Source organism: Xylocopa sonorina, chromosome 3 (assembly GCF_050948175.1).
Source record: "Xylocopa sonorina isolate GNS202 chromosome 3, iyXylSono1_principal, whole genome shotgun sequence".
Taxonomy (NCBI): Eukaryota; Metazoa; Arthropoda; class Insecta; order Hymenoptera; family Apidae; genus Xylocopa; species Xylocopa sonorina.
In genome coordinates, this window is record NC_135195.1 from 14,705,914 (window position 1) to 14,732,247 (window position 26,334).

At 47.4% G+C, this 26,334-nt stretch overlaps 2 protein-coding genes across 5 annotated transcripts in view; one reads left to right on the top strand and one right to left on the bottom strand.

Annotated features, from left to right (window-relative positions):
• The window catches only part of Ten-a (Teneurin-a transmembrane protein), a 568,813-nt gene that overhangs the window by 249,044 nt on the left and 293,435 nt on the right, over positions 1-26,334 (top strand). For all 4 annotated transcript variants that reach the window (XM_076893038.1, XM_076893039.1, XM_076893040.1 and 1 more), the window contains one exon: positions 2,901-3,074. In XM_076893038.1, the coding sequence (XP_076749153.1) occupies positions 2,901-3,074 (174 nt within the window). The remainder of the gene's footprint in view (positions 1-2,900; positions 3,075-26,334) is intronic.
• On the bottom strand, positions 22,633-26,142 carry LOC143422367 (nose resistant to fluoxetine protein 6-like). Its single transcript, XM_076892942.1, has 13 exons — positions 25,934-26,142; positions 25,316-25,560; positions 24,926-25,119; positions 24,709-24,827; positions 24,391-24,633; positions 24,109-24,289; positions 23,868-24,033; positions 23,715-23,794; positions 23,537-23,632; positions 23,335-23,464; positions 23,092-23,266; positions 22,859-22,998; positions 22,633-22,764 (listed from the first exon to the last, which is right to left on the bottom strand). The coding sequence occupies exons 1-13, from the start codon at positions 26,058-26,060 to the stop codon at positions 22,633-22,635; spliced, it is 2,028 nt and encodes a 675-aa protein (XP_076749057.1). The 5' UTR covers positions 26,061-26,142.

Here is a 26,334-nt window from a genome sequence, read left to right on the forward strand (position 1 = left end):
TATTGCCGGCAGTTTCTATTATCCCCGCGTGTTCTTACGAGATACACGGATCCCGTCTACAAATTCCAATTTACACGGGTTCAGCGCGATTAATTCCGGCAAAACTTGTTAATTCGACGGACAGAAGAAGCAACGATCGTATCCCGTTTATTATACACGACCAGTTCTTGTCGCAGTCCCGCAACGATTTATAATTGAAATTCAAGTTTCAATGATTACTTACCGATAATTAAACGCTACGTCTTTCGTTTAAGCAGACAAACATTCGCGAGCTTCCCTCGACGCTGCAACGTACCCCTCTCGACTCACTTCATTCTCCGCTCGGTAATTAAAAAGTCAAATCGCGAAAGTGACTGGCTCTTCGAAACTCGATTCAACGCTAGCCTCTCGTCGTTCGCAGTAAACTACTCGTTCGTTGACGTTCGCAAAATTCTCGCGTGCGCACGTTCGTCAAAAGGATAGACCGTGGATGCGTCGAGCTTTTTTGGAATTTAATTCACCGACCCCGTTCACGTGTCCGACGACGACGATGATTACGACGAGGCGTTCATCCGGGCTGGTACGCGCGCGTAGCCGTTTCATGAATACGGGGCCCCGCGTCGCGGTGCTCGCAGCGTGCCTGCCAGCCCCTCTTTTGTGCTCTTTGCATTCAGGTAACTTTAATTATTCGTCGAGAAGAGTTCCTTACAAGTTTGAATAACTTTATAAGCAACTCGGCTACGAAACACGGAGCCCTAAGGGCCCGGAACGCCGCGCCCCGGCCGGAAATGAAAAATTTTTAGAATTACCGCCGCTGCTTTAACGCCGTAATAAGCGTTTACATTTAAAGCGGGGCTGAACGCTGCCCGTTGCGAAAATTCGTTCTTGCTGCCAGCTTGGACGCGTTATTGGCCCACCCTCGATGTAATTTCGCTTTCTTTTCCTCGTGTGTCTCGCGATTTGGAAATATCGAGGGGTGAAACGGATCCTGGATACGTACGATATTGATATATCGAGGGATATCGCGAGTATTTTTTAGTCGATCGTTTGAAAAACATTCTGTAATTTCTTTTTTTTTTTTTTTTAGTGTAAAGTTGAAATTCGTTGATCAGATTACGAACAAGCAATTTTAGGAGAGAGGGATCGTTCTATTTCGATTTAAAAATGAAACATGGTCCCGCGAGTAATTTTATCGTTTTAATGGCGTCGCGGCGAACGGAACGAACTAGTAACTACAGGGAATAATTGTAGAACGACCATCCTCCAGAGTCCGTTTCGTTATTTCGATACGTCACATGCATCAAAGATGTTAAAACAGTAACTGGGTACGGTATCAAAGCGCGATGCATATTCCAATACCTCCATTCCCGTAGTCAAACGGTAACAACTACTATTCGTTAAAATCCCATTTTAATGATTCGCGAACTTTGCGAGCTGGAGCGTTGCAGAAAAGTTTCAAGCGCGTTTAAAGACATTTCAAGAGGAACTATCGCGACTTTGATTTGCGTTACGGATTACAATCTAGCGAAACGCTATCAGTTTTGTCTAACAGTCGGTAATTATCAGTAAAAAAAAAAAAATTAGTACAGAAGATAAGCATTTGTATGGCTTCTAAAAAGAAAAGCTTCAGAGTCGCGTCCTTCGTATTTGCTTTTTCCGGTTTGTTTGTTCGAAATATTTCAATATATTTTTTCTTCTTTTTTTTTCTCGTTCATGCGTTCGGTTTTTCTATTCACTCTCTTTTCAATTCCTTGTTTACATGTCCAGTTTGTTTGTCCGCTCGTCCACGTTCTCCGTTTATATTTTCAGCCTCTCTCTCTCTCACTCTCTCTCTCTCTCTCCCTCTCTTTCTCTCTGTTTACATTCTCTACCTGCTTATTTACATCCAATTTGTTTGTTTACGTAACACTCGCGAAATGTTTCGAAAATATCGGGAGCCTCAAAAATGTCCAACGATTCGAGATTACGCGTCTATAGACCGCGAATTAAAACCGCACTCGCAGCTATCGATCCTCCATCGCGTCGTTCCTTCGGTCGCGCGTTTACAAAACGCGATGAATTTCCACCGCGCACTCGCGATCAGATCGTCAATGCGTTCCACGCGTCACGTATCTCTTAACGATTCTTAGAGAGAATTAATGAACGACCCATATTCCGTTCGCCGGAAGCCAGCAAATTTACATTCGCATTACGCACCCCCTTGTAGTAAGACCGTCGTTACAATATGCGATTAATCCTTCGCCCGTCGAGCCTCTTCGATCATCGTTACTTCTTTTTCATTTCTTTTTTATTGGCGCATCGATCAGACACTGTCCCGCTCGAAATGGATTCTTCGTACCCGCATGCATGAAACGTAATTAGGAGACGGTTAGTTATTGATGCTGCTTAATTGCTCGCGTTTCCACTGGGTGGTAATCGCGGTATCACGCGAACGTGGATAAGGGGACGCAAATGAGAGAGAATGGACTCTACATATAATTGTGCCGTTATATGCAATCATCCGTCCGTGAAATAAACGTTGTGTGTCACGCGTCGATGAAGACGCGTCCTTCCTATGGCGTCCCGTGCGTCGATGCGCCCATTGATGCCCGACGTCGCTGCGATGCGCGTTGCGCCGGTGATCCCCCTTTTAATCCGATCGTATCGTCGTTCTCAACGCTGCTGGCTGTTGCGATTTTCTGCATGAATTGCAATAAAATAGATACGCTCGACGATTCGCTTGAAACAATCCTCCAATTATTTGATTCAGTTTTGTTAAAGGTAGGTCTCGTTGGTTCGTTGTCACTATTTTCGATTAGCGATTACTCGATGTCGTTCGAAGTCGAAGCGACGATGTTTTCGCATAAAAACGCACGCATAGATATTTTACGTTACGCAAGAACGAGAGGCGACGATTCAAATCGCTACGCGATCCTTCGCAGACACTGGCAGAGACTCGCCGCCGGAGCCAGCGCCACCGGAAGTCCCTCCGCGTGGTCCATCTCTGCACGCGACGCACACTCTGCGCACGCAACAGAACCGGAACGGCTATCCACCTAACGCCACGGGAAACTTCGCCGCGTCAACCGAACAGATGCAGACGGAGAAGTATTCAGGTAAGTACTCGATTGCATTTCGTATCTCGACGGTATTGGGATTTTCTTCGCGAGCTGTCATGGCGTCCCGTAATACCACGTTAGAACTTTGGATTAGCTTCGTCTAAAGGTGAAATTTGGGTTTTTCTCTCTAACAGATGAAAGAATCTTTCCAGGAAATGATAGAGTTCAATACGAACGCACTCGTAAAAGATAATTTGACGTCTTTACGATACGATAATTTGAACAAAGAGGTTAGGATCGAATGAACGACCTTGAATACGGAATACTGCAATATTGGACCATCCTTTCGTTATGGTAACGCGTGCCGATCGCTGACGCGTAGGATCGAACTCCTACGCGATCGCCCGGAATTAATTAGAGAACGGCTGACGAAGTGCACGCGTCGGCGGCGTCCCTCATTATTTCCGCGGCCCTTCCCGCTTTATTGAATCCTCGAAGATACATTACCAATGCAGCCGCCAGTTATGAAACTTTGCGAGAGATAAAATCTCCGCGCGGCGGAGGAAGTCGCGCAGCCCGTTCACTCCGCCCCCGTTCGACGGCCCTTGGAAAGAAGAATTTATTAAAACTGATTACTGTTTAATTCGTCATCCACGAACGAGGGAACGCCGTGGGAGAACGGATCGCCCTGCGAATGTCGCGAGAATAATTTCGAACAGGACGAAGGGATAACGTCTGCGATTCCGTGGAAATTATTCTACGTCTGCAACACGAGTTCGTCGATCCGCCAAACACCACGATCCCTCGATCGCGTTTATCAAAACGCCTGCCAATAGATATCAGTACGCGCGCGATTATCGCTGGTTTATATATTTCAAACAACGATCGAGCGAACCGCGTGAGGAACGAAAATCGAGTAGGCGAACGGCTCGAGATAATGCGGTTCAGTTTTCGAGCGGGGTGTGTGCTTAATTTCGCGTCCTCGGGTGTGCAGCCGCGAGGTCGCGGAGCGCTGGGAATCTGTTTAAACTAATGGCGAGTAGACCCGTGGATTTTGCATTAACACCCCGGTTAATTCATTGCAAATATACTCGGCTCGTATTCGTTTCTCTATATTTCTATGTACATACCATTAGTATATTGCCCGGTGACTAAACATCGTTTGTATATACCGGGGCGTAACAGCCACCCTTCCGGCGACGCCGCCGCCGCCGCCACTTTTCCCGAATGTTCCGCGTCGCGCGCGCGAACCCTCCCTTGTGTGTACCGCCCTGTGTACCAGCGTGTTATGTGCGCGATTTACATACTACCGCGTTCGATTCACGTTTACCGATGCTATAAACACTTCTACGATAATAGGGACGCGGCATTAACCAGCGCGGTTATCGTCGGCCATTAATCATCGGCCGCTGCCTGGAGACGATATTTTCGAGTGTTCGACCGTGTTACACCGTGTTTTCGAACCGACGGACTGACACGATCGCCGCCACGACGTGCGCACCGTAGTTGATCGAGTTTCGATCTTCCTTCCGCCAGCTTCCTTCCATCTCGACGGATGGTATTATACGTTGTGTACCAGCGAACGCCGCGGCGGTTTCCCCTCTGGAGAACGGCCGGATTCTTAAAAATACGCGCGACGGTGTTATTAAATTCAAATTGGACGGTGTTTGATTTGATAATATTGTGGGACGCATTTGAACGCGGCTCGTGAGACGCGGTGTTTCATTTAATAATATTGTTCGATGTGGCTACGAGTTGCCCACGAATCGCGCCCTTCCCACGCTACGTAGCTGTTACTTGCAAATTGTTCTCCCTCTTTCTCCTCGCTCTGTTGTTTTAATTAAAGTTCCCGGTTTTTGGTGTCGCGTCTCACCGTTGAATCATGGCCAATTGCTAGCTCTCGAATGCAAATTATGTTGAACAATTTTAGATAGTGCAAATAAGCCTAGCGCGATACTAATGAGAAGCTCTTTGGCCTTTCGAGGAATTTATCTCTACTTGGTCAAGCGATATACGTATAGGTGCGCGTTATCCTCTACGCTTGGAAATGGAAGCTCGACAACACTGACATTCGAAAACGGGCAATAAAAGAGATTATGAGTCCTCCTGGTAACCGCGCGGCATTTAACCGAACGCGATTGTTTCCGGTCGCTGGCGCAAAGCAATACGAAACGATTGGCTGGTTCTATCTGTATTTTCCTAGGATCACCCGAATTTTACGGGCACCCGTTCCGCCGCTGTGTGCCGCGTACGTGCGCGCATCGTCCGCCTCGGCGCACAGCTCGCTATGTTTACACGTGAATTTATAGTAATGCATTCTCGATAAGCCGTATCGCTTTAACGGAGCGCGAAGCTTCATTGAATACTGGCGATCATCCCATCCGCAGGGTGGAAAAAATCGAACCGTTTATCGTCGACCTTGTTCCAATTTTTATGCCATTTAAACAGCGGAAAAGTACAGGCACGTGAACCGCGCGCACGAAGGTACCGACGTAGGAACGCCTTTCGATAGGCCTTCGATGATCTATAAAAAGCGAAGCTTCGTTCAACCGATCGTGCATCGTATTTATATATCTCCCACCATCGACGTATCCAAACGATAGCAGGCTGCCTCCATTTTCTTCGAATCGAACCCAAAACCTTCTAAATTGACACGGATCTCGACCAGCCTCAGTTTCATCCAGCCCGCTTAATCTAAACCCGAGTAACGGAACCCGAGTCTCGACAATTTCTCTCCATAATCGCGGCCGATCGAAATTGAAAAGCGGCCATTAACGCGGCGCGTTAAGCGCGCCGCTAAAGCGCGAACAGGACGCGACAGCGCGCAATGACGGCGGGCGAAAAATCGTTGGCCAGGTCGTGTTTTTCGCGATAATGCCGGGCATTACGCGGCCCGTGACCAACCGGCGCCGCTGGCTGGACACAGAGGGGGATGCATACGCCAGGCGGCAACTCTTGCGTGGACAATAAAGCAATGTCCCCCCTCGAGCCGTCCGTGTGCAGCGCGGCTTCAACCACCCCTCGGCCACCCCGTTTCCCGGACCAGTAATCAGCTTCCAGCCTGGTGTACGTCGAATTATACACGGGCTGGGTAATTTTTACTGTTTTTTACGGGCCCGCCAGCGGCGCGACAATAACGTCGAAATCCTTTTCACGGGCTGTGCGCGTGCATCGAATGTCAACGAGCGCTTTCTGACGGGGCCACCCGGTAACCAGCCGCGGCCACGGACTGAACGCGGACACCGGCGTGTCGCACTTTTGCCGCGCCAGTTAAGCGGCGTTTATTGCGCGATCAACGCAACAACCCGTGCCTCGGCCAACCCCTGCCCCCTGCAGCCCCGTATTTAACCGGCTACACCCGCGCGACACTTTGTATCCCCTGACGCGCGGCAGACGCGTGTACAGTGATATTTCGTGTACCCTGTATGGCGTGGTGACGAGCGCGCTTCAAGCTCCTTCGCCGTTCGTAACGATTTGTTTCAGCGGGATTAATGCGGTTTATGCGTGGCAGGGGTGTTGGTATCGATGGTACGGGGGTTGTTTGGCAATTTTTAGGGACTGTGGCTGGCGGATGTACTCGAACGTCTGCAGTTGTGGTTTTAATAAGTTTAAGGGATGATACTCTGTATAGTCAGTATGTCATGGATTAGACGAATGATGTGGCGTTGCCTTGAGAATTCGTATCGCTGCTAGGATTCGCCGTTCGAGAGGAACAGCAGCCTCGCGTATTTCCCGAATAGCGTCGTCGTTTCGCGCAGAATTACCGGGGTGGTCTAGGCTTCGCGGTTGCGTTCCGTGCAACGAAATTACCGTACCCCCGAGGGTGTCTCGGTAGGAATGGTTATTATTACCCGTTGTACTTAAGCTTTACGTATTTTTGCATAACTAGAAATTAGAAATAATTATTGTTGCACCTCGGGGATCCGCGCGGTGCAGCAGCCGCGGTTGCGAAACTGGAAGAACCATCTCGAACGCACCGCGGCCGTGTCTTTGCAGGGATTTATGCGTTTGGAAAATAAAGGAAACCCTCTTCCGGAACTACTCCTCGAGTTTTTACCGCGACTATTTCCATGTTTTTTCGTTACCCGGTAATGCCTCCGCTTCCCGTCTTGCGTCTCCCCGCGATTTCTGAGCCATAACTTTTTTTATCACTGCCTCGTTCGTGCCTTACCTCCGAATATCGGAACGAAACAATCCAATCAAATACCCTTCCACTCCGGCGCCCCAATAAAAACAGGAAACCTTAGAGAGAGAGAGAGGAAACCAGCAGACGCGACGCACACGAGCGCACCCCCAGTCATCCCTTCGAGCTCGCTCGCCCTCCGCCTCTCCGCGAGCATAAATATCATCAGATCCAGCGACCGCAGTTATTAGCTTCCGCGAGTGGCGCACTACATTATTTCAAGCGGCGTTCCGCGAACTCGCAGCCCTCCAGCCGTCGTTTTCAAAGGGCTCCCTTAATCGTTCCGAGACTCGAGTTCCCTCTGTGCGTGCCCACACCCCATCCGCGGAACGACGAATTCGATCCACGAGCTGAGAGAGAGAGAGAGATAGCTGTTTGCTCGCGGAGAGTCGACGAATGTTTGCGTTCTTCTGCCCTCGCCGGAAGTTCGCCGCGGATGCGTGCCCGCTGGCAACTAAGTGGACGAAGATTCGATTAATGCCAGCGGACGATTCGAAGTAACGATTATAGCGTAAAATTTCGGAAATTGCTCGAGTACTTTGCTTCAGCGAACGATAACGGTCGTCGTCTGATCTTTCGAGTCGAATCGCTTGATTTGTAAATGAGGACAGTGGATGAGTTTTCGTTGGTACGAGAAAATGCGACACTGCGGTTCTTGCCGGGGTTGTAGTTCGTGGAACATTGTTGCACTGCTTCATTTTTCCTCTCCTCCTTTTTTTTTCTCTAATCTGAGAGGACTTAACGGAGGCTAGTGGTTTTAACGTGATTGGAAGTTCTGAAAGCTTCCGGGATCTCGGAAGTTCTCCACGCTGCAACTTCCAGGAGGAATGACGCAAGCATCGAGTTTGTGTAAAAATTCATTTCTGAATGGGTAAAGGGGTTAAGTAGGTAGGATGGTGGATGGAGTACACTTTTAATACTCGGAACACGGCATAGAGCGATCAGCGCTGAAGTACGCTGCTCTGATTCATCATAGCTTTTTCTAAGGCTTAAACGAACTTCAGGCTTCGCTTCCGCAGGTCGCTGCTCCCGTGACTGATGACACGACGTTACGTCTTTCAGTTTGGAAAAGTTGCTGGTTGTTGACGTGGTATATCATACAGGCGAACTATGACGCAGTACCGTATCTTTCGTCATGCATCTTGTTTTAGATGCAGACGAAATAAGGGGCATCGTGACACGTGATCGTTTTCGACCACGGATTAATTAATCCATTCCGCGTCTGACATTTTATGACATATTCTACTTCCCATATATTCATAGATGTATGATCTGGTGATCGATCACTATGTTGGCGTGTAATCCTACAAGGAATTATTGATTTATACGCTGTAGTGAATGTAAAATTTAGAAATTATTAATCTAAAAATTCTCAATTTTTATATTAATTTAATCGATATTCCAATTCCTCGGATGTATTGAAATATTAGTTGCAACGTTTTCTGCACAAACGAATTGAGAGAAATAGAAGGAAGAATAATTGCATCGAGCTATCGAATTAGGAAATAGTGTGCCCGGTTCGTAGCCAATATTCATGGCTACGCGAAAATTCGTCAACAGATTTTCAAATGGCCCGTGCACGGTATTCCCGGAAAAGAGCTCGCGTCCGGCAGAATTGTATTTTTTCGCTGTGTTTTCGCGGATCGATACGCCAAACGGTCTCCCATCGAGCCCCGACGAAACGTTCAAACACGACAAATCACGGTTAGTCAGCGTGCAGTCACTTTGATCTCAACTGCGCGAAAAAGAGACATCGTCGACGAACGAAAGTTTCGAGTAACTTGACGATTTCGAAAATCTCAACGCCTTTCAACTTTTTCCTCGTATTAAAATAGTCTCGATACACCCACAACGATATCATCAATACAGTCTCCAAACAGGAAGTGCAATTCTAACAATGATCAAGCGACGCTCGCAATCGTATCCTCCACTATACGATCCTAAAATACGATCACTTGTATATTCACGATATAACCATAACTTAAAAGACCACCGAGTACCCGATGACTGATAAAAGGAAATAAAGTCCTCGATTGGTCCCTCCATCAACCCCCGTACGTCTAGCCCCGACACAAATCTATCCCCAATCGAGCAGCGCTCCAATGGTCCATCCGATATTCGTAACTCACGTCCCGCATTGATATCCCGAAAACAAGCGGTCGGATAAGAGCGGCGCGTTTCACAAATACCCGTCCGCAGGCCTAACAGTCCGTTTCACCGAGTCGCGTGATGCGTGGCCTCCTATAAATCCTTCGCATCGTCCTTCTCTCTCTCTCTCTCTCTCTCTCTCTCTCTCTCTCTCGCTCTCTGGTAGCCTCCTTTCACCCTCAGTCGTCCGTTCGTCGCTTTTTCACTCCCCTCGTCCTCTGTCCACGGAGTTCCCCCCAGGGCAACCCTTGCGTTTCCTCGTCGAGTGGCGACGACGCTCGGTAGCCCGGCATAACTCAAACTGTCCTCGCGGAGGCGAGCGACCGGTGGATTTAGCGCGAGATCTTATCGCTTTGGTGACAACAATAGCCTCGTGCTGGCTGGGCTCGCGCCACTGCCTCGAAACACTTATCGTCTGGAAATTTATAAGACGTCCGCGGGGCTGTCCGCGACACGCCGTGCCAGCCATTACGAAAGTTCGATGCCGCGGCGGCGCGGCATAAAGCATCCCTCGGACGGTATGCGCCACGGGGATTAACCCTCGGACCGCGCGTTCCCCGGCGATCGAGCAACGCTGGGGATTAATTGGCGCGCCGCAGACTTCTTCTGGAATGTCCATATTCGTCCTCGCGTATCGCGTGCTTTCTAGAGCTTTCGAAACGAAGGTCACGATTGGAGAAGTTTTTTATTTACGATCTTCGTACGTTAAGTTACTGTGGGAGACTCTGATGGGGTTGATGCGTTAACGCGATGCTTCGTATTGAATTATAATTGGAGGATGTTATTTTCAACGATCGAAGATTAAGGCGAAATCCCTTTGGAGGAAGCGATAGACGATAATTCTCCGCGATAATCCACGGAATAAGCGATAAAATCCACGGCGGGTAGGCGGTTACGCGAATCTCGCGGGCTGCGAGTAACGGAAACGGTTTCCAAGGTAAGATTAAATTTAATTAGCGCAGAATGTGCAGAGTGCATTTCAGTGACGAAAACAGAGCAAAAGGACGTGAAATGAAAAAACAACCGGGCGAAAGGAGAATGCGCAGGGGCGGGAGGGGGTTGAAACAGAATGAAAAAAACCAAATGGAATGCAGCCCGAAAGAAATAGAGGGCGCGGCGGAAGGGGCCGGGGTAGGGGACGGGAAAAAACGAAACGAACGGCGAAAAATTTCATTACATTTTCCAGCACGTGAAAATTAAAATTTTTTAATTGGCTTTATCATCCCTAGTTCCAGCGGGCTGCGAAGATGCTCTAATTAGATGATTGTAATTAACGAAACGCCACCCCTCGTCTGCTGCCCCAGATGTCTCGGGGAGTATATCTATCCAGGTTTACCATTTACAGCGATGATCGTCGAATTTACTCGGTCACACGCGTTGAGGGGTTGAAATCCAAACTATCGCCAGAAAAAGGAAAAGAAATATTCTTTCACCAGATGCAACTGCTTTTCAACTGGAAGCAATTTTCAGCTTAAAGGCTTCCCGGTCGGTTTTACGTAGCCGATATATTTTTCCAATAATATCCGCGGTGATCGCGCAGCCTCACGGATCAGAGGCCTGCGCGGAGGGTGGACGCGGATGAGGGGATGAACAGGGACAGGATAGTTTACAATCAAAATCCAGCCAGCGAAGCAGACGCTTATAAGTAGTCCCCGTCTTGCGCTGGCGAGGTGAGATTCAATTTCCGCGAGCGACCGACGTTTTTTGCACGGTAATGCCCTGAGTTGCGAGGCGCGGCAGCGTCGCCGCGTTTAAGCCGCTCCTGGAGTTACGACGGGGTGGTGGACCCGGTAGTAACAATCGTGCCGCGCGATTTAAAGATATTGCCAATTAACGCCGGGCTTCGTCGACGTAGGCTTGCCAGATGGAAATCGCGAATATAGCTGCCGCGAACAGAATGAGTTATAACAGCTCCCAGCACTCTTCATATTCAGATTGTTGCTAATCAGAGGAATGAATTTTCACGTGTGCAAATTACTTGTATTCGCTATAATTTCGATGAAATTGAATTTAAGCAGCCGGAGGCACAATAACTGTCGACGGCCCATCGTAATTTTGGTCCGCTCGTTCCTCTTCCCGTCGGAATCCGCAACAAAGACGGTCATTAATTAAATGAATGATCACGTTACTTTCGTTCGTATTTCCTCCTCTGGTTCTCCGCTCTTTGGATATTCATTGCATCGAACAAATACCGTCCAACGTTTTTTGCGGCGATATTAGCTTGTTAATAAACGGAAGCTCGGAAGACCTCGCCGCGCATGGCTGCCATCGTTGTCCCGGCTGATCGATATTCCGTAGAACAGATTTTCGTATAATCGGAATTCCGGATAAGCGTATCCCAATAATCGATGGCTCGCGACCTAATATATCATCCGTGCGGATACGAACGTCAGCGCGTGGAACCACGACTTTCGTTGCCGAAATCTACATTCTATCGTTCGTTCTTCTGGAGTAAAGAAGGAAACGTGACATCTCGAACGGTGACGAGAATCACATCGTCTTGCGATCGTTTCCCTAACGATCGTCGAGTACAATTTAAAACGGCGGTCATCCAACGGTCGTGTAATTTAACTGAATTTGATTTTGATTCGCTTGATTAAAAACTTGTTTATATTGAATAATGACCGCGAGCGAACGCGAATGGTTTATTATTCAAAGGGGATACAATTTTTGTGCACAGTTTGTTACATTTATTATTGCTCCACCGCGTCGTGTTTTACTTGGCGAACGAAATATTTAGATGTTGCGTTAAACGAAATTCAGCGAAACTGGTTCTGCGCGTGGAATAATAGGGGAACTTTATGCAGGTGTATTCCGTAACATCCCGCGCTCTTTTAATCCACTACAGCTCACCGGTGCAAGAAATAAAATATTTGCGAACACGCGGATAAATATTTGCTCCGCGATACAGGTTTACGTAAACCGATTGTTAAAAAATGTAAAATATACAATTTAATCGAAAGCATCGGTTCACTTTCACGATGTATATAAATAAAGTTTCTCGATTATTAACGAATTAATCGATCGCGAACAAACGAGACTGCATTTCCTATGACGGGTATGTCTTTTCGAAAATCTTCTAATTAGTATCCGTTTAGAAGCGTTTCGAAATTGCGATAATCCTTATCAGCGTTTTGGTAAGTTCCGGTGTATTTAATGGGCGAAGGAAAATGTCGTGGGACGGGGTGTCACGGAGGCGAGAAGAACGTCCGAGACAGCGGCGTGGGCGCGGCAAGAAATTGTTTCTCGTGTAATTAATTTCAGATTAGAACTGTAGAGAACGTGGACAAAGGCAGGAAAGCGGTTGGCTCGAGCAGGCATTCATCAGGACCGAGAGAATCTACTGGGATAAAAACCATAACCTGGAATCGATGCAGTTGAAGAATCGTGGTCGAAAGAAAAATTTGTTATTCTTACGAGAATCGTCTGCGATCGTTCTCTAATCTCAATAGAACAAGATACTCATTTAACAATTAACGAAATCATTTTTTCTAAGGGGTTGCGAAATGGATGACGAACAAAAATCGAGATTTTATCGAAATCGTCGCTCGAATTACCGATTTACTGCGAGAGTTAATTATAGTTCGATCGCGGCAGGATAAATTCTGGTCCCAAGCGAGTCCCACGAGCGACACTCGATCGATCCGTTTCTCCCTTCTTCCGGGGCACGCCAGTTTCACTAAATCTTGGCGGTTTCGCGACTAGAGCCAGCGTGGAGCGCGGCGCGCGGAACCTCGTTACACGAAACACCGGCTTCCGGGGAAATAAACTTCCAGCTCAAAGAAGTTTAATAAGATAGGACGATTTAATGCGCGCCGCAACAAGTTCAACGCTTCACGGTTCCCATTCGCGTCTGTGCCGCTTCTATTCCGTGTGTCTCGGCTGATACCGCGCCGAAACTTGACAAACTTATCGCTCGAACGAATAACGTTGATGTTACTTTGACAACGAGACTATCGCTCCGTAAATTTTCTGCCGATTCTAAACAGATTTAACGCGCGCCTCTGCGTTCAGAGCTATCGAGATGTTTGGATGTTTGGTAGACGATTTCAACGGAGCCTCCTCAGAAACTGTAGATTCTTCTTATTATTAGCAGTAGCAATTTGTATCGTGCAAAATGTAACTCGGTCAGGGACCTCGCAGTGTCGATGACAGGATCGCAGTCGCGTCCATTGTTATTTACGAAAGTTGAACGCGAGAACTCATAAAACAAACCGGTCGATTAATTACAGCGGAAGTTTCGCGGCCCATGTTTAACGGGGAACTTATTAATGAGTTGTTAAGTCGAAAATGTCCTCTTCCGTCTCGTCGCTCCATAAATATTCAACTCGTAAATGATTCAGTCCTCCTCCACCGTCCGCACCCCCCACCTTGGGTTTGATCGTTGTTTCTATAATCGGGGAGAAAGTTACTTTCCGATATAACCGTGTTTGCGAATCCCGGGAGAGGAGAATTTAATAAAATCGTTTATGCGAATGAAGTTTGCCAAGTCGGACAAGTTTCTTAGGAACAACGACCAGCGAGTCCTGGGAACGTCCGATTCGTTTGCGCGATCCTGTAAATACGCCGTGGAAACGATGAATATCCGGTTCGACGAGGAGTCGAAAGTGCGTGACGAGTGCTGTCGAGCCTTCCAGTGTTTTCTCCGCTTTCCTCTGATCGTTTCGTTGTTTATAAGTTCTTTATTAAATGTTATCGCGCGTCATGTACAAAGTTCGTGCACGTGTGTATGAAATGACAAGTCATCGTGCACTAACGTGAACAGTGTTACTCTTGTTTGAATTTCTTTTACTAAGAGAAAAGTATAAAGAAAACACGACTTTTATCGACGAATGCGAGCCTAATAAACTCCTGCACCGGACGACGGATAAATCCGGCCTAATACAATTAGTAACGTTCCCGGAAGATTACAGAGGAGTTAAACAAGTCCGGCACGATGGGAAGGCCCGTTTTAAATAACGATTAGAATGAACTATTACGCGCTTATCGCGGCTTACATAATGTTCTGTTCGTAGCGATCATAAGTTGCGTGCGAAATCGAGCAGAATCTCGGAGGTGATGGCGTGACCCCGCAGCGTTACAAAAGTGCACACTGGCTCGCACGTGAACATTGGAGGCTGTTAAACTATAGTCTGTCCACGTTAGCGCAGAATAATCTCTTGTGAACTTCGAATTTTTCGAAACATCGATAGAATCTGAATACAATTGCACGAACGGGGTACTCAATTACCCAAATTGGACGAAACCTGCCAGTAACGTAAAATCACGCGAACGATAAACCAATATGGAGTGTGAAGTAACAGTCGACCGAGTCCCATTCGTTCAGCCACCAGCAATATTTGATCCGTCGATACGACGGTCGAGAGAGACGCATCAAGCCTGGTGCGTTTTCCTTGGCAACGCCAGCAGGAAACCCTCCGCGTCGCGTCCGCGACGAAGGGATGGGTCAGATAATCTGTATCGAACGCCGCGCGTCTGCTGGCCCCCAACTCGCGGCCCCCCTATGGGCGTACCCGAATTAATATTCGTTGGCTTATTTCATTTCGCGCCGATCAAGGTGTTGCGTTCTTGAAATTCCCAGCAAATTGTCCCCTCGCACGCGGACCTTTTCTCCTGGCCAACCAACCATCCCCCTACGCGGACTGCTGCCGTCCATTGCCACCCTCGCAGACCAACCGACCGGCTGTCTCGTCGCATTGCTTCCGTCCTCGAAGCGTGGATCTCCGCATTCTGCCTCGATCTCACTCGTATCGACGAAGGGCTATTGGCTGGATGGGATAATTGGGAGAAACATCTTGGGCATCGAAACGAAAGGAGACACGCGAACGCGTTTTCACGTCTGTCGCGTGGAAATACGCCGCGCGTAGAATCTGCACTGACGTCGAATATCATCGGAATGCACGGCTATTGGTTCTCACATTTCTTTTCACTATCGTTCAACGAATTTGAGAGCGGACAGAGTGTCTTCCTTTAGAAGTAATTCAAGGTGTGGCGTATCTTCGGGTACGCAGGAATTAGCTGAAACCGAACATCGCGCGAGCTCCGTCCCTTTCATCTTCCTCCATTCATCGCTCGTCGTTTATTCAACAAAGCTGGCCGATAAAATCTCAAAGGAAACTTCGCTGGAACGGCGTTCGCGTAAACTTACCTGTTCGGTGGGGTTCTCGCAGCCCTCTTAAACATATCCATAATGCATGCCCCGATGTATAATCCGTGTGCCGCTTCCGAGGGGTGCCTCGGAAAAATCTTTGCCAGCCGACTGGTGAACTGACACCGGCTCAGACGTTATAATCCTTATCTTTGTAAATATAGTCTTTGGTGCACGGGTGCACAGTTGCCATGGGAGAGTACGTGAATTGCTATTGCAATTACTGGAGTGGAATATATGTCCTTGCGCCCTTTCGAATCAGCGAAGCTGTTAGCGTACATACGTCAAAATGGCGGGTGTTATCCTCTTGAAGGAAATTAGAAGAACAGAGGAAGGAATCTCGTCGCGCGTGCATGTATCGAATTGTAGTAAAATCGCGACTGTGTTCGCCAGAATTGTTGCAGACGCCATTGCGTTCACCGGAATCGCGAAAATTCTCGACGTAGCTCCGCGAGGAGGGGAAAAGGAACCGTCCTGGATTACTTTCCGGGGCGACTCGGGCCGCGATTAAACTTTCATGCGCGTGAAATCGCGTCGGGGCGATTTCAAGAATGCATAGGCCAATCAAAATGCCCGCCGCGGCGAAGGGGTAGTCGAGGAAGTCGGAGGGAGACGAACGAGTGGAAGTGAGAAAGTGTCTTGGTTGAAATGCAAACGCTTCCAAGTGCAAAGAAAAAGGAAATCGCCTGCAGTTTCAACGCGACTGCTTACTTGATCAATTTTACGATATAGAAAGGGTTGAAAACCACCCCCACGCGGTGAATCTCATAAAAATGTGCCGTCTATGAGTTTTGCATCCTCTATAGAGATCCGTACTTGAACCCTCTCGTTGAAACGCTGAAGAATACGCGGCAGCGTGCGAAAGTTGCCTCGCAATTCCGAATTCGCAGCGGAAAATCAGGACGCGGCGGGGACGCATTAGCCAGAGCTGGGGACAAAACAAAATTATAGCGAGCGGCTGATTTATTCATGAGTCCGATTTCTATTCGCGTTACGAATGGCGGTTGAAACGGTGTCGCGCGCATATCGAGCAGCGAGAAAAGGGTTGGCCGCCGGCGTGCGCGTGCATCGGTAAGGTGGGCCGTGGCTGATCGGCCGTCTAATGAAATCGACGCACGCACGGTAAGAAAGGTGCCGACAGTTAAAACCATTTACGTGTACCGCTCTATCAGATATTACATCTAGCGTCGGTTGAACCGTCGTCGTTAGTCGTAATCGCGTCGGAGAACGCGACGCTGGAACTGCTTCGGAGCGTTTCAACGGTGTCGTAAAACGATGGGAATCGCCTGGATGCCGTTGCTTTTCGCGTCCACCCGGCTAACCAGGCGAGAATTTACGGCCGCGTGGAATCTGCGATCGCTATCGTTCGAGGGGCTCTTTCGGAGTTTTTAATGGAGTTTATGTTTCTGGTCAAGTGGAGATCTTGACCCGTGCGGTGTTTCAAACGCGATTGCGGCTGGCCATTGTACGACGCTTTGGCTAGATTAGGTTAGCCGCGAAGTTGCGCGCGGTAAATCGTTTCGCTTTTCGTTTGCATCGCTTCGCGAGACCACCAAAAAGTGTCTCGAGACTGCGAGAAAATCTCGCGTTTATACAATACAATGCATCTCGTTGAACTGGAAAATGAATCGCGATCGTCGTTAAAATTCTAATTGTCGTTCGAGGTGCGCAAGTGTAACGATGTCAGGGGTGGAAAATTGAACAGCCAACGAAAGATCAGAAGGAAGAGGCTCGCGTAGCCTCCGGTGAACCTCGCGCGCATCCGAATTTAATAGCGAGCCGCGCGAAGAAGGGTCGAAGCTATGCATAGCGGATTATTTCGGCGGCTCCTTTGAAACGCTCGCTATAAGGCCAGGAGAGAAATTCTTCTCTTTCCCCCCGAGGGAGACACGCGGCGTCCACCTCGGCGCTAGTTTTCCCATCCGATGAATATTTCGCAGAGGCGCGTAAGAAATTCGGTCCATTCGCCTCGGTCCGTACACCTAATCTCCTTGGCCGACCATTCAGGAATGCCAAGTTTCGAGGTGAAAGAACGCGTCGCGCGTCAATTATAATCCAACCGTATCGTAAAACTGCGAGCCAAGTCGTAAATTTTGTGCAACGGTTAATCAGTGCGCCCCTCGCTCGTTGAGGAACAAGCAAAGTCGGTCCTACCCGCGTTAAAGTATCTCGTTTATCTTAATTTCCGAGAGTTCACGCGCTGTAGAGTAGATATGGATCGTCCCGTACCAGCATTGGCGATGTTGACACGACTCTGACGCTATGTCCGACGGCAGCTCGCTTGGTATGCTTTTCTCTCTCACGGCTGCTCGGGAAAGCGACGAATGTTTGCTTTACAGAGACGCATGATGCTTGGAATGTTCAGAATTTCCGTAAACGACGCACTCGCTGCGGTACGTCGTCTGTCATAGTACGGTGAAGTTGGCGGAAATAGTGGTGCGCGTAACTAATTTGCAAACGTTGTTCACCGCTCGATGTTTCACATTACCAATCCTTCCGTTTTGCGATCACGCGTGAGATACCCTGTGTCGCGTGGATGCCGAATTCGTCAAGAGTAAAGCAGCGTTTACGGAAGCTACGTTACGCCAGCAATGGCACGTAAGACGAGTACGTCGTAACTATCGTATACAATCCAATTTCGAGCATCGAATGACCGTCGGATTTGAATCTCAGCCTAGCCTAATGTCGACGATTACAAATTTATGTCCCAGGTCTGCAGGTTAAGGTTTATAGTTTTGCAATTTCGAGTTCCACAGTTGGATGATGACCGCATAAGGATATTACAGCCTTCAGTAGTTGTGTTCGAGGTTCCGCGATTCACTGTTGCTCTGCAGAGAGTCCTGCGATTTGGCGGCGATGAAGTTGCCTCCGACGTCGCTCGTTAAACTGTTTGAAGCGAGGTATCAAAAGAGAAATAGGAAAAATTCAAATATTTAAACAAGCAACAATGTTAACGATACTTAAAGTACGCGCTTCGCTATCGCGAGTGACAATCGACCCTGTACGGGTCCTTAAAACGTACGATGACTTCCTAAGAGCATCGCACGCGCGTTTCTCGCTCTTCACGGTTAAAAGCTTAACGTGACACCCAAACCAAGCCCCCTATCGCGTACATTTCGAGGCGCTGGCGACATCCCCCCATGAAGGTGTCCGAAAACTCCAATCTCGCGAGTACGCGGGATAAACATACGCGCTGGTAATTGTAGCCGTCACGAGAGGGACGTGCGCGTGCATTTAAATTTGCAAATTAACGCGGAAGCCGAGCGTCTCCGCAAACACGAGACATTCGGCATCTGATTACCGGATGCTTGCGCTCCGCGGGAAGACGCGTACGCGCGCGAGCTGAGGACGCTGCCTCGACCGCCGCCATTACCGTTTTGAGGACCGATTCACCCCCTATGGATTAGTTCTTCCGTTCGACTATCGAGGCGCGAATTCTCCACGATGAAACGTCCCTTACCATTTGTCCATGGTCGTTTTACAGTTTACGAAACCTGCGACTGCCCTCTTGAAACGACTCGATGCGATAGCTTTTATGCGTAACTCGGCAAGATTCGAATTCTAAACGTGATTTTACCTACCACTTTTGAGAAGTCGTTGTTCAATTATTAGAAGAAATAGTGGAAAAGTCGTCGAGCCTCGCGCGAGGATTGAAATTTCTAAATCATTAATCCACGTTCCAGCGTCGTTCCCATCAGCATCCCCAACAGGCCGTCCTGTTTCCCCTCCGCGACGTTCACCGCGACACGCAGCCACCGGGGCCAGGAAGTCGCGTCAAGTTCGCTAATGGGATTTACATCTTGGCTCGCCTCGTCAGCCAACCGGAGATCCTAGGCGCATCCGCGAGAGAGTAACTACGTCTGCCGAGCGGCCGTTTGACAGACCGAATAACAATAATTACCGCGGCAAGTCCCCGTCCTGCAGGCGAGTCGGTGTTCCTGGGAACTGCTCCGGATCGTTGTTTGTCACGCGCCACCGTTTCCGCCGCTCAGCCAGGTTAACTTCCCTCCACCGCTCGTACACGAGCGCTTCCTACGTTCGAAGGTGCGCGTGCCTTCGATTTCACGTCGAAGAAGACGTTAATTAATTCCGCCATCCCCGTTTCCCGTAACCCGCGCGAGCTGTTTTCGAGAAAACAGGAAAGGGGCGAGCGTTCCTGGGTTGGCTTGGGGACTCGTCTGTCTCGGAGAAAGTATAATATCTGTCGGCGCCTCCTCGCTTCGCCTCGCTGCGAGACGGTGGGATTGAAACTCCGTCCCCTTTCGTCAGAAACGACTCGTTTCTCGAAAGTTTACTTTCCGATGTTTCCTCCTAATCGCGCATGTGATTCCACGATAATTAACTGTCGTTGCAAAAAGGAAGACGTAAACCATCTTGCCCCAAATTTCCTCCACTTATCGCCAGCCAATGCGTCCAATACACAGCACGCATCTTCGAGGAAGGAAAAACGAAGACGTGTAGCCCCAAGAAATAGGAAGAAAAAAAAAAAACAGAGCGTGACGCGGATTCACACGAGGCAACGTAATTTCTCATATCCTTTTTAACGGGCGCGATGAAAGGGAAAGCGACCGCCCCTCTGACAAGTTGTCCGTAGCGTATCTCCACGAGGAACGGGCGTCGTTAGGCGAAAAGGTCGTCGTGGGGATCCGGCAGCGCGGGAAGACTGGAAGCCCTTCGTGATTTCCTATTAGCACAGATATTGCTTCACCAAGAACGAAAGTAATAATTTATCCGGCCACGGGCTCGTAGGGTTGCCATCGCCCCTCCATCCCCTTTCCCAGCCCCCTCGATTTCTCTCCCGCGTGTCCTTTCTTCCTCCTCAGCCCTCAGCGACCCTCGAACCCTCTCCTTCTCGCTCTTCCCTCAGTTGCGGGAACCCCCTCGACCGCCCCCAAGTTTAACCCACCACCGCGTCCGCTCGGTTCATTGTAGCGCAAAAATAAGTGAGTATATGATGCACGGGCTAGGGGAAATTATACGGCTTGTAAGTGGAAAAGGAAAAGGGGGGGTTGCCACGGACAGCCAGCGACTTCACTGCCGGGGGTTGGCCTGAATACTTTACCACCGTCAGCGACTCTCGCGCGACGCACGCTGGGCGATGAAAGAGGGCAGAAAAAAAGGAAAATCGAGAGAGAGAAAGAGAGAGAGAGAGAGAGAGCTATTTCTCGAAGACCTTTTGAAACGACCGTCGCACCTAAACTCTCCCTCCTTCCTACCGATTCCTGTCCTTCTTCTTTTCCCCTAACTTGGTCTCTCTTGTAAATCCTTTTACCTTCGTCTTTCTTGTCGAGGTCCCGTGCTACCTGGCCTGGCCTCTCCCTCTTTCTATCTGCCTCCTGTTACGCAGAGGAAACGTGTGTACGTACGTGGCGGAAAAGGCTCGAACGGGAACCGAGCTAATCTTTCACGCGCGAAAAGTAAAAGGCGGCCTCTCGAGTTTTACGGGGCTTTGGCGATCACGCTTCGTCGAAAGGGGCAGTTAAGTTAGTTAGAAGGGACCCTCCAGAACGACTGTTAAATATCCGGATGCAAGGAACGCGCTGATCAAGTTGGACTTGTCAGGAATTGAACATCTTGCCGGTCATTTTGGTCCACGATTGATAGTGTGTACGAATTTTGATTGCCCATAGGGTAAAAATATTTTCTTGGCAACTGTTTTTCATCGAAATAGTTGAATCGATGAAACGTTTGAGAGAGAGAGAGAGAGAGAGTCGAAGAAATGTAGAATCATCCCCGGGTGACAAAAATGCAGACGCGTCTCGGGACATGCTTCAGGTGAGTTTCGCGACTCGCTAATTAGAGGATAGTTTCCTCATCCGCGAGTTAGGTAAGAGGAAGACGATAGCTGAAGAACGCTTTTTAACGAGGCTCGATCTTGCTCCCGCGACTCCGACTGTTGTACCCTCGCGACGCGACGGCTTTTCACCGTAACTTCTAATTAAATAACAAGTTAATATAAGTTATTGCCGGCTAACGAGGCCGCGTTGTATCAGCTCGCGCTTATTGTTTTTGCCGCGCCGCCAGCTGGAAACTTCGCCACCGATTTTGGCTGGTCTTGAAACTTCTTTCCGACTCCCCTTGCTGGCAATCCTTGTTTGCGGTTAATTCGTGAACGTTAACCGAAACAGTCCGTGGTATCCGACTGATAAGCGAGTACATAGTTTTTCCTCTATTCTATCGAATTGAGGCGGAAAGAAAGTTGGCAATTAACAATCAACGATATTTTCCTGCATAAGAAATTAGTTAAACTTCATTGTTACAGTATCAACCCATCGAACACGTTCGCGAACAATATCAGAATCGAACGCGAACATCGTAAATCAGATATACTTGGAAAAATCGACGAGCCAAAACTGAAATCGTCCTCGATCACTCGTTAGGCAAGAAACATGATCCCATTAAATAATCAATAGCGAAACATTCGAAGCTAACAAATAGCCGTATGACGAATCGGTCCGCATCCCTCCGGCAATTATTCACGCCGCTTGGTAGCAGGGTGCGCTCGTTGCTGCGACTCGTGTTTCATGGCCGAGCCTCGTGTTAGGATCCACGGTGAAAGGGTTTGGCGGCGATTCGTAAATGAAATTTTTTCATCAGCGCCGATTAAGCGCGAACGGGAACCGTTCTAGGTATTTTAACAGCCACGCTTCCGATTCCATGATCCACGGGCCGACTTATGACTCACGGAGCGGCGCGAAACGACGCGGAACTGCGAGAGGCGTCGGGGCTGGGAGACGCCAACCCCGACAAATTAAAACCGCCATGGTTAAATTAACGGTACCCTCGGCGCGATGAGCGTCTAATAAAACAACGTACCATGCCGTGTAATAAGGGGATGTCCCGGATTTAATGCTCCTGCGGGCTACGAGCGCGACGGTACCGTAGCGCCCATCGGCCTCTCGCAAAACACCCTCGTGAAACGCGCGTCTCTACGTCAGTGTTTTCGATGAACGACGAAAAAATCGAAGAATCGGGATGAAATGTTTGGCAACGCGTAAATCAATCAGTACACAGGAATATATGGGAGAAATAATTTGCCGATCTATGACTCCGTTCCGTATTATTTCACATCACTCGTCTCATGTGTCAGGTTTATATTTAATTTATGTACAAAGTTTGTGTTTTATCTGTGACATTTATGTACACTGGTTAGCAGCTTTTCTCTTCTCGTAAACTCGCAGCACTCCAGTGAATGGCATTTCTACTGTAGCCGTGAGTACAAGAGCAGAAACATAAGTGAGAATCGCTGTTCCAATGAACATGACAAACTGTAAATAGAAATGAGAACCAACAAGTGGTTCGATTATTCTTCCAAACTGTACAGTGATACCGTTTAAATGTAATTAATACCATTGCACTTACAATTGAAATATCCATGTAGGACGGGTAGCTAAAAGTATGGTAGAGTCCTACTATTACAACAGGATTTACGAGGTAAGCGGTGTACGCCAATGTATTGAGGGGATACCATATTTCCCACGATAAGATTTTCTCAATGAAACCTGAAATAAATAGGAAAGAAACTGAATTATGTTCTCGTCCAGAAGAATACCGTTTTATAATACTGATTAATTGTTAACGGAAGATTCACACACCAGCGTTATGTGTGATACATGCGATTACGACCCAACCGATGCTAAGGGCCCAGAACGTTCTGCATGTAGCTGAATAGAAAATGGTGTAACCTTTAGATATAGGTTCAATGATCATTCCATGTACGGCCCATAATTGCGTAATAAGTGCTAGGATCCAAATTGCAACTACGACTTTCTGAAACGTGAATCGAATTAAACGATAACGTACATACAATTACAAAGAATACAGATAAGATATTTTACTTTTGACAAATTCAGTTTGTAGTTCCATTTCTCAAGAAGCATGCATGCGCCCACTCCTAACAAATATGGCGATATTCTAAGCCACGGGAACGTGTATACATGCCTCTCCAAATCATGGAATTCGCCGATCCTAAAAAAGAATATATGTATATTTATATTTAAGATTCTGTAACCAATATCGAATAGTCTGAAATTTACATACATAGCAGTGTAATTAAAATAGTATGCTGTACATACGATCCCAAGTAACGATCCAACTATAGATATGGCGGCAAGGCACAAAGCAACGCGACGATGCCTAAAATTGTTGAACGATTCCATGGAACGAAGGAATTTCAGATTCAACGACAAACGATAAAGGACAGATTTTCAGGACTTACGTGATCGACAACAACAGGAGGCACATAGTAAACAGGAAGAACTGCATATCGTTAGCCAGGTACCAGGTCCACTTCATACACTGAAATAGATCTCTGCGGTACAGATACCCGATAAAAACCTGCTGTAATAAAATCTAATCAAGCAATTCCCACCATATCCTCCCATTCAAATAAATTGTTGATGAACAAAACATTTCTCCACCAATATTTCGCACACAGTTCGCCTGTTATCTCGAACTCGTTGAACAACGAAAATTGTTTTTGCCAGGAGAAGAAGGTCATCGCCACGAGGAGCAACACGAAGTATGCTGGTGCGATCCTTTAAAATTCGTGCACGTAATTTTATGCTGAAAGAAATGTTAGAGGTGGAAAGATGTACCAGAACATAAAGTACCTGATGTATCGGTGGTAGAAAGCACTGAGAAACATTTTAAACTTTGCTGCCAGGCTTAGTGCCTCCTTCTGTTGCGCCATCTGCGATTGAAAATAACGCATCAAAAAAAAGCCACCCATAAAGAAAAATGTGTCCACCATGATCGGACCATAGAATACTACTGGTAGAGGGAAGACAAGCCCTACATGCGCAAATATTCCGTGATTACCTGGGTACAATACGGTATTTGTATTTGATTAATAATCGTATTTGCACAATTATGCTTGATCGAAGGTAACTTACCACTAAACATGAATGTGAATAAAAAGATGTGAATTAAATCGACCCCTAACACTGACAGGGTCCTTATCCCGTCAAACATCTGCACACGTTTAGGGTTTTTATTCATTGTACATATTTTCGGTATGTTTGTATATAAAGAGAAGCAGACGAAATACTCTCTCAAACCGTTATCCGGTTTCCTCTTCGAAGATTCTATTTTCTTATCATCGTTTTCATTTTGTACTTGCACGCGAGCCTCTGACCCTGTTCAAAGAATTGAAATACATTTTGTGAACATTCTCAGCTCTTATACGAGAGATATCTAAGAGAGCAGCTTGCCATTTGCATTTTCTTTACGATCAGACGAACATTCCGTCTCCTGTGAACGTGATTGAGAGACCATAACATCGTACAACGTGCTAACTATTATTAGCGCCATTAACGAAAACAAAATAAATCTGTAAACGAAGTAAGAACAATATTTAACGATACCCGCCTGCGCGTGCCTCGAACGTGTCCTCTTAATTCGAGTACAAATTGTATGTTGCATACGTACAGTGCCACGGTTATCTTACTGTCTTGAAGCCATTTATCGTCGACCTTCAAGTCAGAAACACTTTGCAACTTGAGTTTCATTGAATAAAGCTCATCAGCGAACAGAGTCCCATTGTCTAGCATTTTGTTCAACATCGTGGCTACTTCATTCTTAGTGCACGTAGCTGGTAAGCAAAGTCCAAGCACTACTATATTCTGAAAGCAGACAATTCAGCACTTTATTCGCTATCTTTGCAGGCCAGCTGTTCATTTTTTAAATTCACTCGAGATCTATGCTTTCCTTGCGCAACTGTTGTAAGACGTTACTTTTAGATTTTCCTGACATTAATAAACAAAAATTTCATTTCTACCGCTTGTTAGCTAATTGCGTATTAAAAACTAGTTGCCTTACTTCCCACTCCATCTGTAAGTTATATTGGAGGACACTATCGTGTCGGATGCTGCTGGAGAAGAAATTCAACTCGAACGGCGGAAACTCCTCTTTCGGGTTTCTGTATAACGAATTATTCTTCTTGCGGTCCTCCGAGTACCTTATTACCATCTTATCTGACAGCATCTTGCATCCTATGCGATCCCCCAGCCAATAATTCTGCCCATTGGTGAATCCGTATGGCAGCAGTCCACTGGCATCCAACACTTGAAAAACATTAACGATTATGCGCATGCAGTGATAAATGTCGGACACCGTGTATCGAAGCAACGATAAAGCGTGGACAAACCAGAACTGACGACTACTAACGAGATTAATTAATAAAGTAATGGAAAAGATACATTAGCGCGAAACTGCGTATCCACTTGTATCCCATCACAATCGCGAGTGTTGCTTCGTTGCCATCCATTAACGTTGCTATACAATGCATTTTGATCCGCGAGGACGTAACACTTGCCGAGCTTTCACAGATCGTACATGTAAACACTTGTTTGCGGGGGTTTAAAATTTAGATTATCCATGTTTCCACATTGTCGCTTTAACGGTGTCAATTTTTTGTTTTTATCGAATGTTACAAACTTCTCAGAGCCCAGAGTGTTCGACGATCCACTGCCTGGCGGAACTCTTCCATCTCCTTTCGACATCCGGTGAGGTTCAAGTACTCCGTAAAACCAGACATCGCGTACGCAGGAAGTGCCTCTGTCATCGCTTGCGAATGTTGTACACTCGCCTGAATCGGTTGACAGCACGTCACACAAATTATGGATAGACATATCCATGATACTAATTTTCTGTCCGCCATTTCTTGATCAATTTCGATGACACTAACTGAAATTCAAAACGTCATTTAAGAGATAGTGCACACTTGTAGCAGCATTGAAAAATATAAATAAACACAGTGGCGAAAGTTTTAAGCGAAACTAGAGGGAAGAATTTGAAGGTAGTTACAAGTCTTGTTAAACTCTCTAAATGCGTAGGGA